The following is a 25,822-nucleotide window of genomic DNA, read 5'->3' on the forward strand; positions in this document are numbered from 1 at the left end:
TCGCTCTCTCAATCTCTGTCTTTCTCTCTCTATCTCTCTCCATCTCTCTTTGTCTGTCTCTCCATTTCTGTGTTTCTCTCCCCATATTTTTTACTCCCTTTCTCTCTCTCTCTCTCCATCTCGCTTTCTCAACATCTGTCTCTCTCTGTATCTTCTTCATCTCACTCTCCATTTCTCTCTCTCTCTCTCTCTCTCTATATATATATATATATATCTTCTTCTTCATCTCACTCTCCATTTCTCTCTCTCTCTCTCTCTCTCTCTATATATATATATATCTTCTTCTTCATCTCACTCTCCATTTCTGCCTCTCTCTCTCTCCATCTCACTTTAACATCTCTCTCTCTGTATCTTCTTCTTCATCTCACTCTCCATTTCTACCTCTCTCTCTCTCTCCATCTCACTTTCGCAACATCTCTCTCTCTCTCTGTATCTTCTTCATCTCACTCTACATTTCTCTCTCTCTCTCTCTCTATACATATATATATATGTGTGTGTGTGTGTGTGTGTAGTCTGAGTCTGCGAGCAGCTCGTGAGTGTCAGAATAAGGAGAAGCTCCTGGAGCAGCGTTTTCGCTCGTCTCTGCGTGATTTCCGTCAGTGGCTGGTCAACGCCAACATCTCCACGGCTAAATGCTTCGACTCTCCTCACAGCATTCAGGAAGCTTCCACCAGCCTCCAGAGGATTCAGGTACGGAGCCAGAACATTCCCGGTTTCTCAGCTGGAGAAGCTTTTCAGTGTTCAGGTAAAGGCCGGCGATGTCAGGAGCCAGGACATGACAGCAACTCAGGTTATATTTAACCATTTTAGAAAAAAGGGTTTTAAAGATTATTGGTGAAAAAAAGAGTGGGATTAAATCCATCTTCCAATGGATCTCAAAGCTAGATGTACTTATAAAACATATAAAATCCTTTGCACGTTTATTATTTTTACCTGATTCATTTGAAAGCTCATACACGTAATGATGTAATGATAGTTTTAAAAAATATACATATTGACATACGTATATGACAGGATAAGAAATGGAAGAAGCTTTTCTTCCAGTATTGTGCATCAACAGTAAATGGGAACTAATTGCAGGTAGGAAGTGAAGGTGTCAGTGGGGAAGTGAAGAAACGTCGGACCACATGTGCAACAGGCTTGGTCTGAGGAATCATTCGGATTTTGTGAATCATTTGGATTTGTTGCACCGGCACTGTGTCGCTAGAAAAAGGCGGGAGTTATGATTGGAGCTGGAGTATGGCTGGGAAGTGAACGGCCAGCAGCAGAAGTCTTGGATGAACGCCAGATTGGCCCCAGCAGGTCGTCTCTGTTTTTTTGCCAGCCAGATACGAGCCAGGCTTTGACAAAGTGACAGGCCTTTCACAGGTCCCATGGGCCACTTTATGAACCCGCCAAAATAGCCAAGGACATGCCAGAGTGGTCTGTTTTATGGCCTCAATTAGGAGCAGAAAAGCGGTGAGGACGCTGGTCAGCGTGGGTGCATGAGAATGATGTACGACTGCAGAGTGAAACACACGTTAGGTTTGAGTGGGATAACGAGGGAGGCGTAAAGAGATCAATGCGCAGAGTAATGCAGGCCACTCGTTTTATTTATTTATCATAGACCACATTTTGACTGTGGAACAATGTTTCTGCATCACTGAGTCCACTCAGCTCTCAATATGGCAGACATTATTTCACGCTCAGCTGCATCTATATGATTTGAGCCGAGAGAACGTGGCGAGGCTGAATGCGTGAGCATCACAGATGGTGCTGAGACAGAGGGGGTTCTGGGGTTGTGCTGTCAGTGTGCGGACGTGACCGCTCGGACTTAACGCCCTCTCGGTCTGTCTGAGTGACGTCTCGCTCGTTGTGCTCCGCAGGAGTTCCTGAGTGACAGTGAGCAGGGCCAGGCCAGATTAAACGCCGTGCTCTCCCACGGGGATCGGCTTGGCGCCGTGGTGTCCGCTGACAGGGTGGACGCGGTCAGGGCCAAAGCCAACGCTGCCAAGGATGACTGGAGGAACCTGATGGACAACCTGAAGCAGAGAGAGACCGTATTACAGGTACTACTCCAACAAGACACTTAAATAAAAATGAACAAGAATGAATATATAGCTTGAATAAAAGATGCTATGAGTGATATCCTATGAGCAAACTTGGTTTTGTGCTAAATATTGGTTTTAAAATTATTGGCACCCTCACTGTTAAAATCTTGTGGAGCCTTCCCTGGAGAGAGTCTCTTCCTGACACTTGTACAATATCTTGGAAGCATCTTCATGCACAACATTTTGAGCTAATTCTACATTTGTGAACATCCTTCAAATCTGTAGACCAGGATGGCCATTTTGTTTAGATATATTAGGACATACATTTTGGGTCATTATCCTGTTAAAAAGTTTGTCTATGGCTGAGTCTTAACATCCTCAACCAGGTTTTAAGCTAACTATTGTGGTACTTGTGGAAATTCATGACTCACTTGTGAAAAATCAAGGCTTAGACTTACCGGGGAATTCATAGAAAAATGAATTAACACAGAACAGGTGCACACAGTCAGGTAGCACAGCACTGACAGGGCACAAGCAAAAGCACATGATATGAACTTAACACAAAATGACATGATGGCCGAGCTCAGAAACGTGAAGCACACTGAGAATTTGTGACGCAAAATGTATGAAATTAATGAAAACACATAGTGTATAATGCTAATATTGCAATCCTTGTAATCATGATAAATTTGCAGCAATATGTGACAGTTGTGTTGGTTTTCTTTTTTAATTGAAAGCAGCATCAGTATGTTTCCTCTGGCATTGCTGCAGGGTGAAAATATTTTAGCGTGTAAGCACAATTTTAATGAAAGAGCACATTACCCAAAGGTACAGACACAGAGAGGTGTGTTGCTTTTGTGTGTGTGTGTGTGTGTGTTTGTGCAGGGTCTGCAGTGTCAGATGCAGGAGTTCGAGGCGAGTGTGGAGCCTCTTCAGGACTGGATTAACAGGACAGAGATCAGTGTACAGGAGAGCAGCGCTCGTCTTCACGATCTCCCCGCTAAGAGACTGGAGCTGAGCAAACTGCAGGTACGGAGAGTTAATTAGACCAGTGTGCAGTTAACCACAATAACACACCCTCTCTCTGCTCTCCTCTCGTTAAACACACTCACTCAGCCATCAGGAAGTAAATTGATTCACTCAATTAGCTGCAGTGAATAATAATTGACTGAAGGGATTATAACATCACTAAATTTCTGTGGTTCAGAGACAGTGTCAGAATGATGATAATTACAAGTTTTCAAGTTGTTTATTCCTTCACTAAACTCATAATTAACTGTTAAAGCTCTGACTTGACTGTCTCACGCCACGTTATAAACAAACACGGCTGCAACGTGGGCAGTAGATTCCGTAATCGAAAAGGTATTTAGTAAAATCATAGTTTTGATTTATTTCTTAAACTTAAAAAAATCTATCTATCTATCTATCTTTCTACGTAACTACCTCTACCTACCTGCACCAACTTACCTATCTACCTACCTATGTCTACCTCATGACCTGTATTCAGTCATGCAGGTACCTACCTACCTACCTACATCTATCTATCTACCTGCCTCTACCTACCTCTACTTACCAACATACCTACCTCTACCTACCTATTTCCCTACCTACCTACCTACACTAAAATACCTAGCTACTTCCCTACCTACTTACCTACCTACCTTCTTACCTACACTAAACTACCTACCTACTTCCCTACCTACCTACCTACCTTTTTACCTACACTAAACTACCTACCTACCTGCCTACATTAAACTACCTACCTACACCTAACTTCCTACCTACCTACCTGCCTACATTAAACTACCTACTTCCCTACCTACCTACCTTCTTTCCTACACTAAACTACCTACCTACCTACCTACCTACCTACATTAACCTACCTACCTACACTAAACTACCTATCTACCTACCTACCTACATTAAACTACCGACCTACCTACCTACACCTATCTATCTACCTATCTGGTCTACCTAGTAGTAGACCAGATATTAAGTATTTTACGCTACCTACCTATTTCCCTACCTACCTTCTCTAAACTACCTACCTACTTATCTACTTCTACCTACCTACACTAAACTACCTATCTCCCTCCCCCTACCTACCCACACTAAACTACCTATCTCCCTCCCCCTACCTACCCACACTAAACTACCTATCTCCCTACCCCTACTTACCTACATTAAACTACCTACCTACCTACCTACACCTATCTATCTACCTATCTGGTCTACCTAGCTGTAGACCAGATATTAAGTATTTTAATAATTATATTATTCAATTATTTTATAATCATATAATTATATTATTATATAATTAATTACTCTTGAAATATACTTAAATATATATTTTATATTTCCATATCCGATAGTGACACTTTGTGTATCCTCGGATTTCCTGGAAAAAATAATTGTATGAATTCCTGTAGAGATTGTTAGTGTAATGTTAGTAATAAAGTCTAGTAATAAAGGAAGTAGCAGAAAAGTCGCTGTGCTGTGTTTCTGTGTTTTCCATTTCTGTGTCTGTCTCTCCCCTATACACTCTGATGTTTTCTTATCCTTTTCTCCAAGTCCATATTTTCTTGTTATAGAATGTATGAGAGCTGTTTCCCTGATTCCCACTGACTCTTAACTCGACTGCTCACAGCAAAAAAAACAGCTTGAGAGTTTAATAATGTCATTAGACCCCTTAATGAGGCACACTGAAATGAATTAACTAGTCAATGGGGATGCTAACTTATAAGCTTGCTAATAAAGAGAACGGCTGACTGAGAAACAGTTGCTGTAATATTTACACTGTGTGTTGTAATGGGGCTTAAATCCAGAAATGAAAACATGATTGTGTTTGGGAAATAAAATGGAAAAACGTCAAACATTGTTCACTTTTTTATTTCACAAAACAAGGGGGATGCTAACTTTTACACTGTATGTTATAGCAATCGGGGTATCTGTTTGGACATGGTATGTGTTGCTCTAGAAACAGAAGGATGAACATCTCTGAGTTTTCATCTAGCAATTACTGTAATTCTGAAAGGAAACAGTTATTTAAAAACGTGCGCTGTACATGTAATTAAATGATCACGTTGAATGAACTGAGATAGACGTGGGCTTTAATGGGATTTACGTTCTATGTGAACGGTTTAATAAAGTTCCCTCTCTGTATGAGATGATGAAATCTCAGTGTTGATTCTGCTGAGTCAGACGTTTTACACGGTAAAGGATTAGGCTCCGATCTAATTAATTGCGGTTTGAGAGAGCTTTGTCTCCATCAGACCTCAAAAGACCCACGATAAAGAGGTTCTTGCGTACAAGATGGATAACGTCTTTAGAAAATCATTTGTATTTTTTTTTTGTTTCGTTCTCCCACAGCTCTCTAGCTTTTGTCTTTCTTTTCTCTCTCTTTTAATCTCTGTATGCATCTGATAAAGATTTCACTTTATCTAAAGAAGCAGAAAGATGCTTACTCTCTACTTCACTCATACTGTAAATTCTGTCTTTCATTGCTCGTTTTCTTTCGTTTGATTTTTACGGAAAAGATTCCAACTCACAGGCGGTTTTACTTTTCATTATCGACATGCTGAAAACGTACCACACTGAAAAGCAGAACCTTACTACGTTGGTCTCGCGTCGTTTGATCTCTTTAATGTGTTGCTTTTTGGTAATATTTTGTGATGTTTTTCACGGTATGGACTCTCTAATCTCCTGTCTCTTCCCTTGTTCCCGCCGTGTCCTGCTCTTCAGTCGGTGCTGGAGGAGATGGGCTCCATGGAGTCGGAGCTGGGAATGCTGAGAGAGAGAGCTCACAGCCTGTGGGAAGGTCAGGCGGCTGGGAAAGGCTTCGTGCACCGGGTCTGTCAGCTCGCCGCACGCTACCTGGCCCTGAGCAACCGCACTAAGGTAATGAGTTTAAATCCTGTACACACACGTTCATGCTAACACGCCTGTTTAGGTTTCCTCACTGTGCTAATGCTCATGACTGCAGAGTTCAGTTAAGTGCTAATAGTTGGAAGTTAATACCGAAATTCAGACCTCAGACGTAACTACTGATGCTAATATTCAGACAGTTGCGCAGGATTTGTACATGCAGTTTGCCTAAAACAAAAATGTCTTTCAGTTATGAGTGATTCTGGCCTTCGATTAAAGCCCATTTTTATTGCGTGATATCAGCTCGAGCGAGGAGCGGTATCAAGTCCAGCACCTCTGTCTGACACCAATTTCAAATGCAAATATGACACTGTTCATTATATTATTGTATATACTACTGTACAAGTTTACTGTCATTTAATGCCATTGCCTTACTACTGCACTACAGCCTACCTACATCACATTAGTACTTGTAGCATATTTATAGCACATTTCATACCTATAATATCGCACTCCACCTGTACAGCTCACCCCACAGTGTGATTTCCAGCTGTTTTATAACACAACCTGTACAATGGTTTATTGGAAGGAATGCAGATTAAGAATTTCAATGGACAGTGTAACTGCCTGTTTTACTGTGCATGTAACAATAAACTCTTTAATCTTGAATCTTATATTAATTACTTTAGAGTATCCTTATGTCTACAAAAAGGTTTTTTTTGTCCAGAGAACATTGAAGAAGACAGCATCAAACCCTATCTGCTTCTTCAGTCTACATTTTCTGTCCCCTGATTTTTTCAGGGTTAAAGGTGAATGCTTGTGTATAAAAATGGTGGATTAGATGCTGTTGAAAACCCAGTCTCAGACGCGTAACAAAAATTGGCAACCTTGGAGTCATGTACTACACACACAGGTGATTTGCGTAATCTGAATGGGGAGACCAGAAAATCAGCTAAGCAGCTGCGTAACCCGATTCTGAATACAAGGAACTTTCCTGAGTAAATATTGGTGTAACTTAAACTGAAATTAAGTTGGCAACTCTGACTGTGGCTTTATGTTTATGCCAACGGATGTTGTTGGCTAACTCCAGCGTGTAAATGTTTTTCCCCTGTTTGCTCTCTGTTGCTCTTTTTGTGCTCGGAGAAGGACTGCTCTGGTGTAGATTGAGCAGTGCAAAAAAACAAACAAAAAAAATAAAAAATAAAAAAAGTGGTGCGACATTGAAAATGTGGGGCAGATTAGGATTTTACTATCCTCTTTGGTCCAGAATTAAATGCACTAATAGGCTCTTATCTTAAACCCAGTGTCAGCCTCAGACCCTCAGTCCTGTCTTTTGTACACTTTTCTGGCCACAAGCTTCTGAATCATCAAAATTTGCATACAGTCTTACCGGCTCTGTGCAGCAGGAAAACTGGTGTACAGTCTTTTGGACACTGTAACACAACAAACTTGTGAAAAGACGTTATATTCACTGAATTGAAAGAAATCCATGGTGTCCCATGGCAAACCATATCTTCCTGCGAAAGTAGAAAGTTTTTGGGCGTATTTATTGATTAAAACCGAAAGCTGGAAATCTGGTTTGTGAGAGTAATACAAATCCAAAGCTCAGACTTGTCCCAAGTCCTGTCACATTTCTTATCCCTCTATTTTGTAAAGATCCATTCTTTATGTCATCTTAAAAAAAGCTACTTTTTTGAATTCCTAAATAAATACACCTCACTGAATTATTTTATCCTTAATTTTTTTTTGCATGCAGTCAGCATAATACTCAGTATAAAAGAATCAGGGGGTTTAGAGATGTTTCACTGAATTTGTTTTAGCTCAGCCAGTGTGTTTTTTAGTCTCTTAAATGTTAAAACCCATTTCACAAGGAGACGAAAGCTAATTACTTTACATAAGGGCAATGTTTGTTGAGTCTAAATGCACTTTTTTCACTCTTTTATACTCTTTTATCAAGACTTTATCCTACACAGGGCAGGTGTGTTTTGTTATGGGGGAATACTGATGTGTAGGGAATACTGAAGTTACAGGAATACTGAACTGCAAGGAATCCTGAAATCTATGGAATCCTGAAGTGTAGGAAATGCTGAAGTGTAGAGCATTCTGAACTATATGGAATACCAAAGTTTATGGACTATTAATGTTTAGGGAATACTGAAGTGTAGAGAATAATGAACTGCAAGGAGTGTATACTCAGGTGTACGGAATACTGAAGGATACTGAATACTGAAGGTACTGGAATACTGAAGCATACAGAGTATTGAAATGTAGAGAATACTGAAGTTACTAGAATAGTGTACTGAAGTGTAGGAAATAAAGAATTGCATGAAGTTATGAAGTACATGAAATACTGTGGTATTGAACTATACAGAATTCTGAAGGGTACAGAATGCTGAAGTTAAAAGAATGCTGAAGAGTAGGGAATACTGAAGTGTAGGGAATACTGAAGTATACAGATAATTGAAGTGCATGAAATACTGTAGAATGGGGAATACTGAACTGTACGGGGAATAGTGAAGTGCAGGGAATACTGAACTCTGCGGGGAATACTGAAGTGCAAGGAATACTGGAGTGCAGGAAATACTGAAGTGTGGGGTATATCGACGTGTGGGGAATACTGGATTGTGCGGGGAATACTGAACTGTGCAGGGAATACTGTACTGTGCAGGGAATACTGAACTCTGCGGGGAATACTGAACTCTGCGGGGAATACTGAACTCTGTGGGAAATACTGAAGTGTGCATGGAATACTGAAGTGTGGGGTATACTGACGTGTGGGGAATACTGGACTGTGCGGGGAATACTGGAGTGTAGGGAGTCTTGAAGTGTGGGGTATTCCGACGTGTGGGGAATACTGGACTGCGCGGGGAATACTGGAGTTTAGGGAATCTTGAAGTGTGGGGTATTCCGACGTGTGGGGAATACTGGAGTGCAGGGAATACTGATGTGTGGGGTATACCGACGTGTGAGGAATACTGGACTGTGCGGGGAATACTGAAGTGCAAGGAATACTGGAGTGCAGGAAATACTGAAGTGTGGGGTATACCGACGTGTGGGGAATACTGGATTGTGCGGGGAATACTGAACTGTGCAGGGAATACTGTACTGTGCAGGGAATACTGAACTCTGCGGGGAATACTGAACTCTGCGGGGAATACTGAACTCTGTGGGAAATACTGAAGTGTGCATGGAATACTGAAGTGTGGGGTATACTGACGTGTGGGGAATACTGGACTGTGCGGGGAATACTGGAGTGTAGGGAATCTTGAAGTGTGGGGTATTCCGACGTGTGGGGAATACTGGACTGCGCGGGGAATACTGGAGTTTAGGGAATCTTGAAGTGTGGGGTATTCCGACGTGTGGGGAATACTGGAGTGCAGGGAATACTGATGTGTGGGGTATACCGACGTGTGAGGAATACTGGACTGTGCGGGGAATACTGGAGTGCAGGGAATACTGAAGTGTGGGGTATACCGACGTGTGGGGAATACTGGACTGTGCGGGGAATACTGGAGTGCAGGGAATACTGAAGTGTGGGGTATACCGACGTGTGGGGAATACTGGAGTGCAGGGAATACTGAAGTGTTGGGTATACCGACGTGTGGGGAATACTGAACTATGCGAGGTATACTGAAGTGTGGGGAATACTGAGGTATACGGAATACTGAAGTGTTCAAGGAGTTTAGAAGCATTTAAACGTGTGTTTTTTGTCTCTAAAGTTCAATTGGAAATGCCTTAAAACCCATTTCGCAAAAATAGAAGGCTAATCATCTAAGAGAAATGTTTAATTGTTTTCTGTTGACTGGCTGTTGGTAGAGACGCTCCAGTGAAGCATAAATATTATATCATGAGAATGTAATGTGCTGCTGCTGCAGAATACAGCTGACCTTTAAACCTGTGTTTGTTGGTTTGTTCTCGGCGTTCTCATTATCGCCCCGTGTGATTTATTACACTCTCATCAGAAGAAAGCACTTTAGGCAGAAAGTCTAATCCAGTCCAGCCTCATGAAGCTGTGCTTGATTTCTAATGTTGTTTTCTAATTGTTTTCTAATGCTGGTCTTGTGGGAACACAATTGATGGGTTTGTTGAAAAGCCAATGGCCACTGAAGCCTTTCTAATTCAGTTTGCTGATTTTCTATTTCCGGGAGCGCTATTACAGTTTGACTCCGGATACAGTGAAGAAGCCAACAAGGATACTACAATAATACATTTCCTTACAGTTAAAGTTATGGGAGATATGGGAACTTCTAATTCATCAAAGCAGAAAGTTTTCCTCTCAGAAAGTTTCTCGTACTCCATGGCTTTAGCGTCTTTAATGTTTCCCATCTGGAAATTTCATGTCATTTTGGGGTTCTGTCACGATTTACTGAGATTTTATTGTGAATCACAGTGTGTGTCATCTCCTAGACTGATTTGATATAAAAACATCAAGAAGTTTAATTTTTAGTACACTATTTAATGAATTTTACTGTTTTACTGGTGGGAAAAAATCACAGAACTGTACAGAATACTGAGGCATGCTGAAGTGAAGGGAATACTGAAGTGAAGGGAATACTGAAGTGAAGGGAATACTTAAGTGAAGGGAATACTGAAGTGAAGGGAATACTGTAGCATACAGAATGCTGAAGTGAGGGGAATACTGAAGTGAGGGGAATACTGAAGTGAAGGGAATACTGAAGTGAAGGGAATACTGAAGTGAAGGGAATACTTAAGTGAAGTGAATACTGAAGTGAGGGAATACTTAAGTGAGGGGAATACTGAAGTGAAGGGAATACTGAAGTGAAGGGAATACTGAAGTGAAGGGAATACTTAAGTGAAGGGAAAACTGAAGGGAAGGGAATACTGAAGTGAAGGGAATACTGTAGCATACAGAATACTGAAGTGAAGGGAGTGCTGAAGTGAGGGGAATACTGAAGTGAATGGAATACTGAAGTGAAGTGAATGCTGAAGTGAAGGGAATACTGAAGTGAAGGGAATACTTAAGTGAAGGGAATACTGAAGTGAGGGGAATACTGAAGTGAGGGGAATACTGAAGTGAAGGGAATACTGAAGTGAAGGGAATACTGAAGTGAAGGGAATACTTAAGTGAAGTGAATACTGAAGTGAGGGGAATACTGAAGTGAAGGGAATACTGAAGTGAAGGGAATACTTAAGTGAAGTGAATACTGAAGTGAAGGGAATACTGAAGTGAATGGAATACTGAAGCATACAGAGTACTGAAGTGAATGGAACATTGACAGACTGTGGATTATTGTAGTGTAAGGAATATTGAAGTGTAAGGAACACTGAAGTGTAAGGATCCCTGATATGTATGGAATACTGAAGTGTGCAGAATACTGGAGCATAGAGAATACTGAAGTGTATATAGTACTGAAGCTTAGGGAATACTGAAGTCTAAAGAATGTAGATGTGTACGGAATACTGATGTGTACGGAACATTGAAGTGTAAAGAATACTGAAATGTACAGAATACTGAAGTGTACCACATACAGTTTACAGAATACTGATGTGTATGAAACACTGAAGTGTAAAGAAAGTGTAAGTGTACAGAATACTAAAGTCAAGGAAAGACTGAAGTGTACGGAACACAGAAGAGCATGGAATATTGAAGAGTTTGGAATACTGAAGTGCACAGAATAAATTTTTATTCTATACTATCGATCAGCTGAAAAACATATGTATTTCTTTCTCGACCTCCACAGGAGAAGGTCTCCAGGGTGGAGCGTGTAGTAGGGGAGCATCAGCTCTTCTCACAGGGCTTACAGGAACTTCAGCGCTGGGTTTCAGAAGCCCAGCAGATCCTTGAGACCTGCCGAACTCCCACCGCTGACAAGAGTGTGCTGCTTACCAGAATGAGCCAGCTCGAGGTACTGGTGCTCTTCACACATCGACACATGTCCTAACATATCCCTGCATGGAAAAATGCTGATTCTGATTACGGAGTTTAGCTCTGTGATATCATAGTGTCACTTATGAACTCAGTGATGTGACAGAATAAACTCATTGACCTGAACCTGTCACAGTCTGGTATGCTAATTAGCAGAGGATGATGGGGTTTTTCCTGGTTGCATGTGACGCATATTCATAGATGCATGCGTTCTTATTGACGCCAAGATAAACTACAATGTACTGTATATCATAGAAAGTTTATTATTGCATTTGATATTATGATTTATATAAATAAATATGCCATTTTAGCTGTTTTTTAAGCATTCAAAAAATATTAAACCATTTATTTTTCAGAATATATTTATTTCTAATGGGTCGGAAAGTTCATCAAATCAGACAGTGTTATTAGTGTTATCACCTTCAGACCAGTTTCATATCACACACTCAAGTGTTTGTTAAAAGTTTGCTGAAAATTTTTTTTTTTAACCTTCCAACCAGTCAGGTCACAGAGATTTTTTTACCTTCCAACCAATCAGGTCACAGCTCAGGGGGCAGGCAAAAACAAACAAACAAACAAACAAACAAACAAACAAACATGGAGGACAAATAATTGGTGATAAAGAAAAGCCTTGTGAATGAGTGAATGCGAAAGACGTAGAAAGGAAAGTGTTTCACTATTCCAGTGGTGTAATGTAACTAAAAACAACAGTGTGTGCAGTTTTGGGATGTTCAGCCATTTTAAGTGTATAGCTGCATCTAGTCACGTTGCACAAGCAGCTCAAATTCTGTTGATTTTCTGCTTCCAAAGCTACAGAGAATCTCCAGACTTACACCAATATTTATATCATCTGCCTTATCAAGGATGACAAAACTAATCTACAGAGCAAGCTAGGCTAGTTAGTGAGCCAGTACTAGCTAAGACTGGCACTTTCTTTCAAAGAATCGGAAGAGGAACAAACATAAGAACCCTCCAAGATAGAAAGCGTATGATGGGTCGTAGTCCTGGTCTCATTACTGGAGATGTTTTATTATTGTGAGTATAACAGTATTCATGTCGTTGCCGTTTCAGGAGCTGTTGGCGGCGCGTCAGGAGCGGGAGATCCAGCTGAAGATGCTCATCACCAGAGGAGAAGCAGTGCAGAGGAACACCTCAGCCGAGGGGGTACCTGTGGTTCGCAAACAGATCCAGGACCTTAAAGACTCCTGGGACTCGCTTCTCTCTGCCTCTATTCAGTGCAAAAGGTCTGGAGTTTATCAGCTTTCTATAACAATCACATCCCGTTAGTCCTGTCACAGTTATTACAGCGCTCTGAGTTCTCGATTCTGATTGGTCAGGAGGTGATTAAGTTTCTGATTAATGCGCTCATTCTAATACATTAATATGTGAATACATAATTATTGATATATTGAACTTTTGTCTATTATTTCTGTTATATCTTCTGTTACGTAATGTTTGTGGAAAGAGTCTCCAGTGTCAGCGCATGTGTGTTTGTGAAACTGTCAGTGGTTTCTTCTCTGCATTTTTTTTGTCTTATCTTTAAGAGAAAAATAGAAAGAGTGAAAACAAGAAGTAACTTCTTATAACAAAAGATAATTGTAATCATTGACAAATTGCTGTGGTATAAGAGGAATAAAACTCTTTGGGACGTGATGTACTGATTATTTTCCAATACCAGCATATCCCCAAGTGTTTTATTCCTTCGTTCAGTATTATTTTGAGTTACAGGTTTTCATCTGTGAATGAGCTGTTGGAACTTAGTTGTAATTAGTTATCATCAGTATTGTGTCGATGACAATATTGAGTACATTATTTTATTTGTGTATTTCAGCAATATATGTTGTTTTTCGCGCTGTGCTCCTTTCGTTGTTTAGCGTGAAAACTCGGGTTCGTCATATTAAATGAGGTTTTAGAGGTCTACGCATGTGTGTTTGTGAGTAGCAGGTGAGAGAACGTTCATTTCTTTCTTCCCTGTGTGTGTTGTATTCGCAGCCAGCTGGAAGGCGCTTTGTCTCACTGGACCAGCTATCAGGAGGACGTGAGCCAGTTCGAGGGCTGGCTGGAACGTGTGGAGGAGAGTCTGGGGAACTCGGATAAACTCTACACCGAGATGAGGGAGAAGACGGCGAATTTACGCAAGGCGAAGGTGCTTCATGCAGCGCAGCGCTGTAATCTGTGTGTCCAGGACGATCACCAATAACAATAAAAATATATGCATATACATTAATAACATCCTATATACATAGTACATACAGTTTTATACCATGGTGCTGTTAAATTCTCGTTTCTGATTGGTCAGAAGGTGTTGATTAATTTTCAATCAGTAGCACAGCTGCAAAGTGACAGGTTTGAGATATATTAACGCACTCATTCTAATACATTATCATTTCTATAGTAACGGCTAATTCAAAGGGACTTTTACGCTGGACGCTGCACATAATCTAAGCCTAATAATAAACAATTCAAAAACCTTGTTGGTGTTTAACAAAGAAAAATGTATAATTGTTGATTTTTCTGTAGCACTTTGTAACAGTTTTCCAACATGGGAAAGTCGCGAGTCTTTCAGTAACCTGACAAGCTGCGTTTTTTTTGTTTGTTTGTTTTTGGCTTATTAACTTTGAGACAGAGAAAGAAAGAGGCTGGTGAGAGAATGACTGTTTATAGCACAAGTGAGAACAGGAAGTAACTTGTTTCGTGGATGTACACTGATAAAAAGTATGCAGTGTTCTTCTTTAATTAATAAAAAATTTAATTGTTGGTATAAATTGCTCTTGTATAACAGGAATAAAATACTTCCAGACACTCTGTTGTAGGAAAACAATCAACCTCCAGGTGGTAACAGTAACTCCGCTTCATTACACCACCCCTTTGTTGATTATTTTGCTATAACAGCACAACACAGAGTGTTGTATTTCCTACGTTATATAGTATGCAAAGGAATTTGCTTAAACATTGAGGTCTGTATTAGTCTAAATAGAGCACAGTGATGATATGTTTTGATATTGATATAGAGTGATATATAATTGATATATTTCCTTTTTTTTTTTTTCAACAGCTGCTTTATGAGGAAGTGTTGAGTCACTCGAGCCTGTTGGAGACCATCGCCACAAAGGGCTCCAACCTTCCCGAGCACTCGGCCACTCAGCAGGAGGTACAGGAGCTCAGTGAGCAATACGAAGCCATCAAGGACAAAGCCAAGGTATGTCTGAGAAACAAACTGAGGCTGAAAATCAGAGTGCGCTTTGGAGTAAAATGTGTTTCTGCGGTGTTTCAGGCTGCTGTCAGGAAGGCGGAAGAGTTGGTCCTGGTCCATCAGGAGTATCAGCGCGGTCTGCACATGTTTGAGGACTGGCTGGAGCAGGAGCAGAGCAACCTGGGTCTTCTTTCACCCCTGGATGGAGATGTAAACACACTGGAGAAGACCCTGAAAGAACTGCATGTGAGTGTAGTATAAAAGGGAACATCTGTTCTTTTTTCTCTCCGCTCATCTCCCTATTGTCTCATTGACTACTTTGTTTTTTTTTCCAGATGCTCCAGTCACGTTGCTCCGAGGGCCGAACCTTGCTGAAGTCAGCTCTGTCCAGCCGGGAGCGGGTCATCCCATGGGGCGTCCCTCAGATTGAGGACAGGGCTTTGGAGACGGCGCAGAGAGAGTGGCAGACGTATCAGGACAGGCTGGAGACCACTCAAGCTAGCCTGGAGCAGACGCTCGTCAGACTGCAGCAGCTGGAGGGACGCTTCCAGAGCCTGGACCAGTGGCTGGTAGACATCGAGCTTAAAGTCAGGCTGAGGAGCCACAGGCGCTCCGATTGTGCTGCTAAAGAGCTCCAGCTACAGCAGCTACTAGTAAGGAGGAGAAAGAAACATACAGCATAACACTGCATTCACCGCTAGCAGGTGACAAGTTGCTCGTGTTGCTGGTAGCTTGTCACTCGTGGGCGTGGCCTGTCGATGTTTTACATAATAGCTATATATATTCTGTAGCTAGCTAGTTAAACACAAATTAAATATGCTAATCAGATTAATAAAGTAAACTAATTAGCTTAGCAAAGCAAACTGTACTAGCTACATACACTCACCAGCGATCTCTGCTACCTTCTTCCGAGCTTTATTTTCTCTGTAACATCACATTTATACACACATTTAACGAGAGGTCATACATGACAGGATAAGAAACAGAAGTAGTTTTGGGAAATAAATGGGAACTATCTACAGGTAGGAGGTAAAGTGGTGACTGGGGAAGTGAAGAAACGTCAGACTACACGTGCCATGAGATTAGTCCGAGGAATTGTTTGAGTCAGTCATTTGGATATGTCGCTTTACTGTGACATGTAATAAAAATAAATTTGCATAGGACAGAAATTGTGGCTCTGTGTCACATGTGTACGTAGAAAACGAATGATTGCTTGTCATGTTGTTGTGTGCTTGTGTGAACGTAAGGTGGGTGAAAGGAATTTTTTTTTTTTTTGGGGGGGAAAATAATGAGGGTGCCAAAATTAAACGCAGGACAGAGTTTCACCCAAAATGAATAAAAACAAAAGCTAAAGACTCAGAACCAGGACAAACACTGGACTAGTGAAAGACAGCTCAGTAATCCAGCTCTACTCCTGGCAGAGCAACACAGAGGATTTAAACAGACAAACTAATGAAGGGGAACAAGCAACAGGTGAGAATAATTAACTACCATGGCAACAGGCTCATGAGAACAGGAAGCATTGACCTTATAAGGAACGTGAAGGAGAAAACTGGACAGACGGCGCACAGATTGTGAAGAGTAAACAAGAATCAGGCCAGACCTGACCATATTATAGGTTCTGAATGGCCTCCCAGTGCCGTCCTGTACTGATAGCAATTAATACATCTTTAAACACCCTCATCTTTCCTTCTCTTTCTTTTTCTTTGCCTTCTTTCTTTCTTAGTAAAACTATAGAACGGTTGTCTTGATTCTCTTATTCTCTGTCGAGTGGGAGAATAGCACTAAATAAACAAATTATTATTTCTTCTAATAATAATAACAAAGAAAAATAATCTATCCATCTCTCTCTCTTTCTCTCTCTTTCTGTCTCTATCTCTGTCTATCTATCTCTCTTTTTCTCTGTCTCTGTCTTTCTCTCTCTTTCTGTCTCTTTCTCTCTCTCTGTCTGCCTGTCTCTCGATCTGTCTATCTGTCTGTCTCTCTCTTTGCCTATCTGTCTGTCTGTCTTGCTCTCTCTCTTTCTGTCTGTCTGTCTGTCTCTCTCTCTCTCTCTCTCTCTCTCTGTCTGCCTGTCTCTCGATCTGTCTCTCTGGCTGTCTCTCTCTTTGCCTATCTGTCTGTCTGTCTTGCTCTCTCTCTCTGTCTGTCTGTCTGTCTGTCTGTCTCTCTCTCTCTCTCTCTCTCTCTCTCTCTCTCTCTCTCTCTGTCTGCCTGTCTCTCGATCTGTCTATCTGGCTGTCTCTCTCTTTGCCTGTCTGTCTGGCTGGCTGGCTGTCTTGCTCTCTTTCTGTCTTTGTCTGTCTCTCTTTCTCTTTGTCTGTCTTTCTCTCTCTCTCTCTCTCTCTTACTTTCTTTCTGTCTGTGTCTCTGTCTGTCACTCTCTCTCTTTCTCTTTGCCTGTCTGTCTTTCTCTCTCTCTCTCTTTGTCTGTCTCTCTCTTTCTCTTTGTCTCTCTCTCTCTCTGTCTCTCTCTCTTACTTTCTTTCTGTCTTTCTCTCTGTTTGTCACTCTCTCTCTTTCTCTTTGCCTGTCTGTCTCTCTTTTTCTCTTTGTCTATCTCTTTCTCTCTCTCTCTCTCTCTCTGTCTGTCTGTCTCTCTCTTTCTCTCTCTCTCTCTCTTTTTGTCTGTCTGTCTCTCTCTCTTTCTCTCTCTCTCTCTCTTTTTGTCTGTCTGTCTGTCTCTCTCTCTCTGTCTGTCTGTCTCTCTCAGCGGTGGCAGGTGGAGGCTGTACAGAAGCAGTGTGAGATGGAGGCTCTGAGTGCTTTAGCTCAGCAGGTTGTGGAAGACGCTCATGTCAGCGCCCGAGTCAGCGCCCGGGTCACTCAGCTCACCGCCCGCTACCACGCCCTCCTCCTGCGCATACAGGTCAGGAAAAACATCACGTAATGATCATTACAAGAAGTGGGAAGCCTCCTAGTGTTCGAGCTACAAAGTGGGGAAAAAACAATGGACACCTCCATGTTGGTCTTTTCTTAGCAGTAAGCTAGCCAGCTGATGTGATAAGAGTGATGTGTTTACTTCCTCAGAACAGTGAACTGTATTTAACAAGCGAATATGTCTGTATGTTGGTTTATCTAAAGTAAATACGTGTATAAACAGTGTAACTCATTTAAAGCTAAGAAATGCTACTGTGTTCACTGTTCATGCTGCGAGCGGCCATGTTGATTTGACGTCACTTGCCGAACTCAGGGTTGAGGAAACCTTTCCTGAGTTCCCGGAGGCGTTTTCTTTTCTTTTTCCTAGTCAAAAGTTGGAGCTGATTTCAGAGCCGGAAAAAATGTAAACATAAGCCTGAAATTTCAAAAAAAATGTTTTCAGTATTGGCCAGTGCATATGTTCTCAACCAATTTATTTATGATGTATTTTATGCATATAGGCTTGATTTATGTACTATGTAATAATAATTACACAGATTATCAGAATTATTATTAATATTGCATTATCCTTCATTCCGTTTGGTGCTCGTCTTAAGCCTTATTTTACGCCCGATCACATTTTTAAAATTAAAATAAGCATATTTTTTAGTGGCATGCTCATGGTGTCTAGCTACAAACACTACAATATACAATATGTGTCATATATCTTTCTACAACATAAGTGAGAACTGGAGCTAACTTGATTCGTGGACGTTCCACAACATTAAATGTAGCTATAAATGGATAACAGTTACAACTTATTGTTATTTAATAAATAAAACTTGTAAAATTAAAATGGTTGGCAAATTGCTGTGGTCTAAGAGAAGTAATACACTCTAGGATGTTTCAGGACTGTTACAGGGAAATAGTCAACTGTCACTCCGCTTTATCACACCACTCTGCTGCTGATTGTTTTCCTACAACTGCACAACTCAGAGTGTGTTATTTCTCAATTATTTGACCAGTCATAAAAAAAAAATTAAATAAAATCCGATTAAATGTGCACTGCATCTATAGATGTATAAGTTGCAGAATTAAGACTGATAATGTGTGAGGATACAAACTGAAGTTAATATCGTACATGTATTTTTTTTATTACATCAATCGAACATTGTTATTACATAATATTTCTTAATCATTTCCACTACAATCTGTAGAATTTATAACACCATCTCCGTCTCTGTGAATCCTACTATCACTGACTAACTGCTGCTTCTGCTGCCAGCACACAGTGATGAGTGTAATTTCTCATCTGTCTAAACTCTGGAAATTGTCCAGCTTGTGAAAATCAACCCCCTCTGTCACCCCCTGAGTTGCTCTGAAATAAAGAGTGAAGAAAAAAAAAAAAAAGCCTGGAAAGCTAAATCAACATACAAGTCTTAAGCTTGTAATTAAACAATAAAGGAGGCGTTCTTTTACTTCTGCTGCCGTGGCAACCGCAGAATCGATTTTTTTTTATACCTGCAGTAATGCGTTTTTCCTCCTCTGTAACACACTCGCGCTCACACCCCATCCACCCACCTTGCGCGTTAGAGGTGTGTGTAATTATTCAGCGAGAAACGACAGGCTGCCACATGTGCTGCAGTCGAGAGCTGCTGATAGGTGTGTGTGTGTGTGTGTGTGTGTGTGTGTGTGTGTGTGCTTAATTGGAGTTGAGAGCCAGGGCATCTGGATTTCACTGTGAAGTGCTTTATGAGGCATGACAGGAAAAAAATTAAAGATCAACAACATGAATTTCTCTTAAGAAACAGCGGAAAAATTCTGCATTTGAGTCACGTTTGCTTTCCATAACTCAGCAAATTAGCATCACATCGATCAGGAAAATATATTCGGTCCCTATTTTGCTTGTTTAGTTTTGTATCAGAGTGACAACACTAGTATCGCTAACAGGTAACAGAGGTTCAGGAAATCATCATGACGGAATCATTAAGGCTGGAGATGTGGAGTATAATCATAAAGAAAAGCTGTAAGACGCAGTCAAGTGTTCATGTAGAAAGTGTTAAATGCTCTGCTTTTACACAGGAGACCATCCGACAGCTCCAGGAGGAACTGAGGAGCATCGGTGAAGCTCAGGACGCTCTCAGAACCTTCTCTGAATGGCTGAGTACGACAGAGACGGGTTTTAAAGCAGCCAGCGAAAGCGAGCAAGCCCTGGACCGTACGTCTCTGGAGAAAAAGATGAAAAGGCTGGAGGTATGGTGCTGGGAATACACACACACACACACACACACACACACAAGCAGCCTACAGTGCAGAGATAAATGGACTGTCAGAGAGTTAATAGCTGCTGTATTCCAGAGCAATTTGTCATTGATTTAATTCTCCTCTTTATATGAAATGACTTTGGTGAGGACATAAAATTCACAAGAATCACTCACTATCGAAGATCATCTGTTTAAAGCAATTAGCCTTTTTTTTATACTTTTAAAGCAGCTGTTTACAAACCTGAGGGGCTGTACATATATACACACTGCACTATACACGACACTACACTATTTGAATGAGATCTATACATAATAAATCATTTTACGTCTTTTTTAAACATATCGAGCGTAGCACACTTCATATGTAAAGTTTGTACTTCTCGTGATCTATGATTAGAATTACCAGGCTCATGAAATAAAAGTCTTAACAGCTAATTTTCTCTGCAAACGCAGTCGGGCTTGCGAGTCACGTGGGAACACGGCACAGTAATGTGGAAAGTCTGTAACACAGGAGTTCCCAAACTAGGGGTCGCTGAGTTACAAATGAGCGTGTGAGAGAAACTTGTTGTATTTTTAAATGTTTCTGTGAGTCACATTCAAATGAAGTGGCATGTAAATGAAGAGCGTACGTGTTATTTTCATTTTTTCACTATCCTGACACAGCACTAGCATTAGAATTCAGTAATAAACATGTACACATCCATCAACATCCATTAATTAAACAACCTAGCCGTGTGTCTCATATCGCATACTTGTACTAGTACTATTGCTATATATTACTATGTACTATTCTAGATCGTTACTGAACACTATCACTAACTGATGTTCCTATTACGGTTAGTGCTTGAATTTTAAAAACCTCTCATGTCACCTTCAAACCTACGAAAAGCTCTGTTTTGAGTAGCACTTGTCTGGATTTTCTAAATTAGTAAATACCGTTAAATGTAAGGGCAGAGTTTTCGATTTGAGATGCAGCTCGTGACAACAATCACGACGACAGCGGAAAGTTTTAAAGAGAAACGGAGCTCGTCAGTGAGTTTAACGACACTGTGCACAAAGTGTTGCACATTACAGAACGTTGATATTCGTGGTATAAAAGATGCTGCAAATAGTTAATTAAATCACTATGTATGTTTTGTGTAAATCAATAAAAAAGTTGGGAAACTGCTTTTGGGATCATGGTTTTAGGATTAAAGTGGGTCTTGAGGCAAAGCGTTTGAAGAAGACAGTCCTGCTAAATGACGTTACACCGAGATTTATATTTTGGGAAAGAAAAGAAGCACATTTTCTCACTGCTGCTTCACAAAAGGCATTGATTTGGTCTCACACTCACACAAATGCTAGTGTTATTTGGGCCTCTGTGGGCCTGGCACAGTTTTGTAAGTCTGTTTGAGTGTGAGTGTGTGTGTGTGTGTGTGTGTTTGTGTGTGTGGGGTGAGGCGAGGCATGCAGCAGGGTATTGATTATATCTTTATGAAGATAGAGCACAAACAGCGAGTGAGTGTGGAGATGGTTCAATGTCCTCTTCACACACACACACACACACACATGCTGTGATAGAGGAGATGAAGGAGCGGTGTGTCTGTGCAACCTGCTGGCAGAGACAGTGTAATTGATGCGATGCCCTCACCGCGTCAGTACGACACGCCCACACTCTTCCTCTTTATTTTCCTTTTTCTCTTTTTTGTCCTGTTTTCCTTTCTCTCTCTCTCGCTTTCTCTCTCTCTCTCTCTCTCTCTCTCTCTCTCTCTCTCTCTCGCTCTCATATCAACTGTGTCACTCATGTACACATCTTATCTAGCTCTGACTCATGACATAATCCATCCTTGTCGGATCAGTGTCCTCTCTGCGCACACAACACGGGGTGTTCAGGAGCATGTTTTCTGTCTGTAAAAACAGAAAACACACACTCATTTACATTTATATCACATTATACCGTATATAGCATATATTACATGCTACAGCGCTGTGGGATTCTGAATGGTCAGATGGTGTTGATGAATTTTCTCTAACAGCAGCTTTGACAATAATGCAGTTGCAGATCACAGGTTTATATTAATGCACTCCTTCTTTATTGTTTCTATAGCAACAGCTTGCACAGGGACTTGTATGCTGGACGCTCCACATAGTCTAAGGATAAAAATAAATGGATAAAATCTAACAAAAAGAATTGTGTACAAGGTGACGTTTATTTAAGATTTATGGAAGGAGTCTCCAGTGTTAGCACTTTATAACAGTCAGAGGTGAAGCTTTAACTTTAAGAGGAGTTTACGCTTTCTGGTTTCTTGGTAAACATGACGCTTTGTGTTTTAGTCGAATTAACTTAAAGAGAGAGAATAAAGAGAGGCTGGTGATAGAATGTTTATATGTTTATATGTTTATAGCTGCTTTAGCATAAGTGAGAACAGGAACTAGCTTGTTTCATGACCGTTCCCCTGCACTAACTATAAATGGATAAAAATTATGACATTTCATGGTTTAATAAATAAAAATTGGTAAATTTCTATGGCGTAAGAGGAATTAAACACTTTATGGCATGCTGTTGTAGGAAAATAATCAACTCTGGGGAGGTAACAGTGACTCAGCTTCATCACACCCCCCTGTTGTTGATTATTTTCCTATAACAGCATGGAGTGTTTTTCTTCATTACTTAATTAATGTTGCTTGAGAATCTTAAATATTTTTGATTTCCAAAATAAATTCAAGGTTTGAAATGAAATTTCATTTCGGTAAAAGATTGAAAAGTGTTTGGTTTTTGAGTAACATTTAGTTAAACAAACAAACAAACAGACAAATAAACTATTTGACATGAATAATTTGTGCCAAACATCTCACAGATAATATCATTGTAACTTCATTTTATAATTTAAATATGCATTAGATAAGATTAGCCTTTTTTTACTCCCAAAGATTAGGTCTATAATGTTTAGGTGGGTTCGACATTTGAATGATTCCCGCCCATGTTCATGAAGCTCCGCCCCCAAGATCTGCAGTGGCCGGTAGAGAGGCTATAAAATGACTGACAGGAGACGCATCCAAACACAAACAACAACACGAACACAAACAAGTATTCTGGACCAAATATCAGTTTTCCAGACAGGTTTTCTCAGCAACTTAATACACTTTTACTAAAGCCACGGCATAACGTATTATTTTTATCATGTTCTACGTAAATAAATAAGGAATAAAAAAATGCTCATTGCACCTTTAAAAAAGTCTCAAATCTTACATTGTCTTCTTACATTTGTTGTTTTTTTCCCCGTGTGATTAATTCAGTATTAGAAACGAGTGTAACGTGTGAAGTTAACGTCAGCAACCTGCTGGTATTACACAAAAGCACGTTAATGGAAACTTTCTTTACATTTTACCAGATTTCATCAGCCATGGAGCCATTTTTTTTCTAAACACTTTTAAAGAAACATCTTTTCCTTCCAGTACAATCCTCATAAACATTTTCTTCCACCTCCACATGATCTTAAAAGTGCTTAACGTGCCTGAAATTGTGTTTCACGTACTGAAGGTGTGTTAAATTTCAGTGGTTTTACATTTTAAGCTTTTTAGGCAGGTGCAGTTTTATTTCGTCATTATGTGATTTTGGAGCTAGTGCACGCAGAGACACGTCAATTTGGGAGAAAAAATAAATTCAAATAAATAATTTACACAAATAGCCATTTTTAAAGTCTTGAATTAATTACTTAATTAAAGTCTTGAAACATGCTGCATTTAACTTTTAAGACACCTGTGCAAATGACATTCTCTTTGTCAGTCAGTCTTCTACTGTCCTTTCTTTAAGCCGTCTCTCTCTCTCTCTCTCTTTCTCTCTCTCTCTCTCTCTCTCTCTCTCTGTGGTCGATCTGACACTTTTTGCTCGTCATTAAAGAGCCGAGTCCTCTCTTGTCTTAGCAGCAGCGCAAAATCCCAGCGTTAGCGCCAGGGGCCCATTAGGCTCTGCTCTTTGTTGAGACAGCAGACTCGTATCACATCGAGATGCCTCCAGATTAGACGTACAGTTCAGGCTGATGAAGCGGGAGGGGTGTTTAGGGGGGTGTGTGGGGGGGTGAGCCCTGCTGTGGTGGCCCTGTTTAAGGCTCGGTAATTGGGGCTTCCTCTCATATCTCATGCTGAATCCTCACATCTCTCTCTCTCTCTCTCTCTCTCTCTCTCTCACACACACACACGCATACACTTCAAAGAGCCCCTCAGGAAAGTCCACTTCGGAAGAGAGCACTCATCACTCAGCGCCCGGTGTGCGTAGAGAAGATTTCACTACTGTGGGGGAAACAATAAACGTTTTCTCTGTTTATTCGTTTAACGTTTTGCTACAAAACTTTTATTAATAATGGTACTGTTTTTAGAGGTCAGGAAGTAACCTGTTTCGTGGATGTTAAACAACATTAACTGTATCTGTATCTGTAACTGTAAATGGATAAAAAGTATGAAGTCATTTTTTAATGAAAAAAAATTGTAATTGTTTACAAGTTGCTCTGTTATAAGAGGAATAACACACTTCAAGACATGCTGTTATTGGAAAATAATCAAAAGTTATCCTGCTTCATCCCACCACCCTGTCATTGATTATTTTCCTCTAACAGCACGTCCCTAAGTGGTTTATTCCTTATTTAAATCTGCTAAATAAACCTTTACAGATGCACAACTCTTCATCCCTTCTATCGCACTCTATTATTTGTCAACACTGAACATTTTTTATTTATTAAAGAATGACACATCCCTTTTTATCCATTTATAGTTACATTTAATGTCATGGAACGTCCACAAAACAAGTTCCTCTTCTCACATGTGTTATCGCAGCTATAAACAGTTGTTCCCTCTTCTATCTTCTCTCTCTTTCTTGAAGTAGATAAGACAAAAAAAAAATAAACACAGCTGGTCATGTTACTGAGAAACCAGAAGGCCCTCTGACTTACAAAGCACTGGCACTGAAGACTCCTTTCATAAATGTTAAATAAAAGTGTTATTATAAAAAACTGACCCACAACAATGCACATTATGCACAATTTCGAATGTTTTTGAGCCGTTGCTATAGAAACAGTAACGCATTAGAAAGAGCGCATTAATATAAACCTGTGATTTGCAGCTGCACTACTGTCAGAATATTAATCCGCACCTTCTGACCAATCAGATTCGAGAATTCAACAGCGCATTTGGTGTTTTAAAAATAAATAATTATTTTATCTCTTCAGATATGTTAAGTTTTTTCAAATTCATGTTTTATTTGACATTTATTGTATTGATCTGATGTAGAGTATGTGATGAGCTGTAAGTTCTTTCAGTCTCTGCAGCGTGATGTGGACGAAGGCCACGCCCTGTTTAAGACCCTTCGTGAGAAAGCTGAGCAGGCCGTCTCCTTCCTGGATGAAAGCGGCGCGTGTAAGCTGGAGAGGGAGGTCCAGGAGAGCCGATCGCAACTAGAAGAGCTCGGACTGGGGTTACGAACCGAGCACGGCGCTACAGAGAAGAGCACGATGCTTTATAAAGAGTTTCAGGAGCGTTATAAGACCCAAATGCAGTGGCTGAGAGAAACTCGAGCTCTGCTCAGCTCTTCTGCAGAACCCAAAGCTGAACTCTATCAGAGAAAAGCCCAGCTGGCAAAGTACAAGGTACAACAAAAGTTATTTGTATAATAACTAAAGGATACATTCATAACATGTTACAATGCCTTCATAGTTATAATTATTATTATAAAAAAGAAAACACTCTCTACAAA

The 25,822-nt window shown here is 40.4% G+C and overlaps 1 protein-coding gene across 5 annotated transcripts in view; it reads left to right on the top strand.

The window, feature by feature from the left end:
* Positions 1 to 25,822, top strand: part of syne1a (spectrin repeat containing, nuclear envelope 1a) — a 217,340-nt gene that overhangs the window by 99,734 nt on the left and 91,784 nt on the right. For all 5 annotated transcript variants that reach the window (XM_034313740.2, XM_034313739.2, XM_053242235.1 and 2 more), the window contains 13 exons: positions 513 to 690; positions 1,866 to 2,048; positions 2,916 to 3,059; positions 5,772 to 5,927; positions 11,597 to 11,761; positions 12,853 to 13,025; positions 13,774 to 13,927; positions 14,837 to 14,980; positions 15,056 to 15,220; positions 15,310 to 15,627; positions 17,688 to 17,843; positions 19,916 to 20,086; positions 25,389 to 25,715. In XM_034313740.2, the coding sequence (XP_034169631.2) occupies positions 513 to 690; positions 1,866 to 2,048; positions 2,916 to 3,059; positions 5,772 to 5,927; positions 11,597 to 11,761; positions 12,853 to 13,025; positions 13,774 to 13,927; positions 14,837 to 14,980; positions 15,056 to 15,220; positions 15,310 to 15,627; positions 17,688 to 17,843; positions 19,916 to 20,086; positions 25,389 to 25,715 (2,434 nt within the window). The remainder of the gene's footprint in view (positions 1 to 512; positions 691 to 1,865; positions 2,049 to 2,915; positions 3,060 to 5,771; positions 5,928 to 11,596; positions 11,762 to 12,852; positions 13,026 to 13,773; positions 13,928 to 14,836; positions 14,981 to 15,055; positions 15,221 to 15,309; positions 15,628 to 17,687; positions 17,844 to 19,915; positions 20,087 to 25,388; positions 25,716 to 25,822) is intronic.

This window comes from Pangasianodon hypophthalmus, chromosome 19, assembly GCF_027358585.1.
Source record: "Pangasianodon hypophthalmus isolate fPanHyp1 chromosome 19, fPanHyp1.pri, whole genome shotgun sequence".
In the NCBI taxonomy this organism is placed as follows: Eukaryota; Metazoa; Chordata; class Actinopteri; order Siluriformes; family Pangasiidae; genus Pangasianodon; species Pangasianodon hypophthalmus.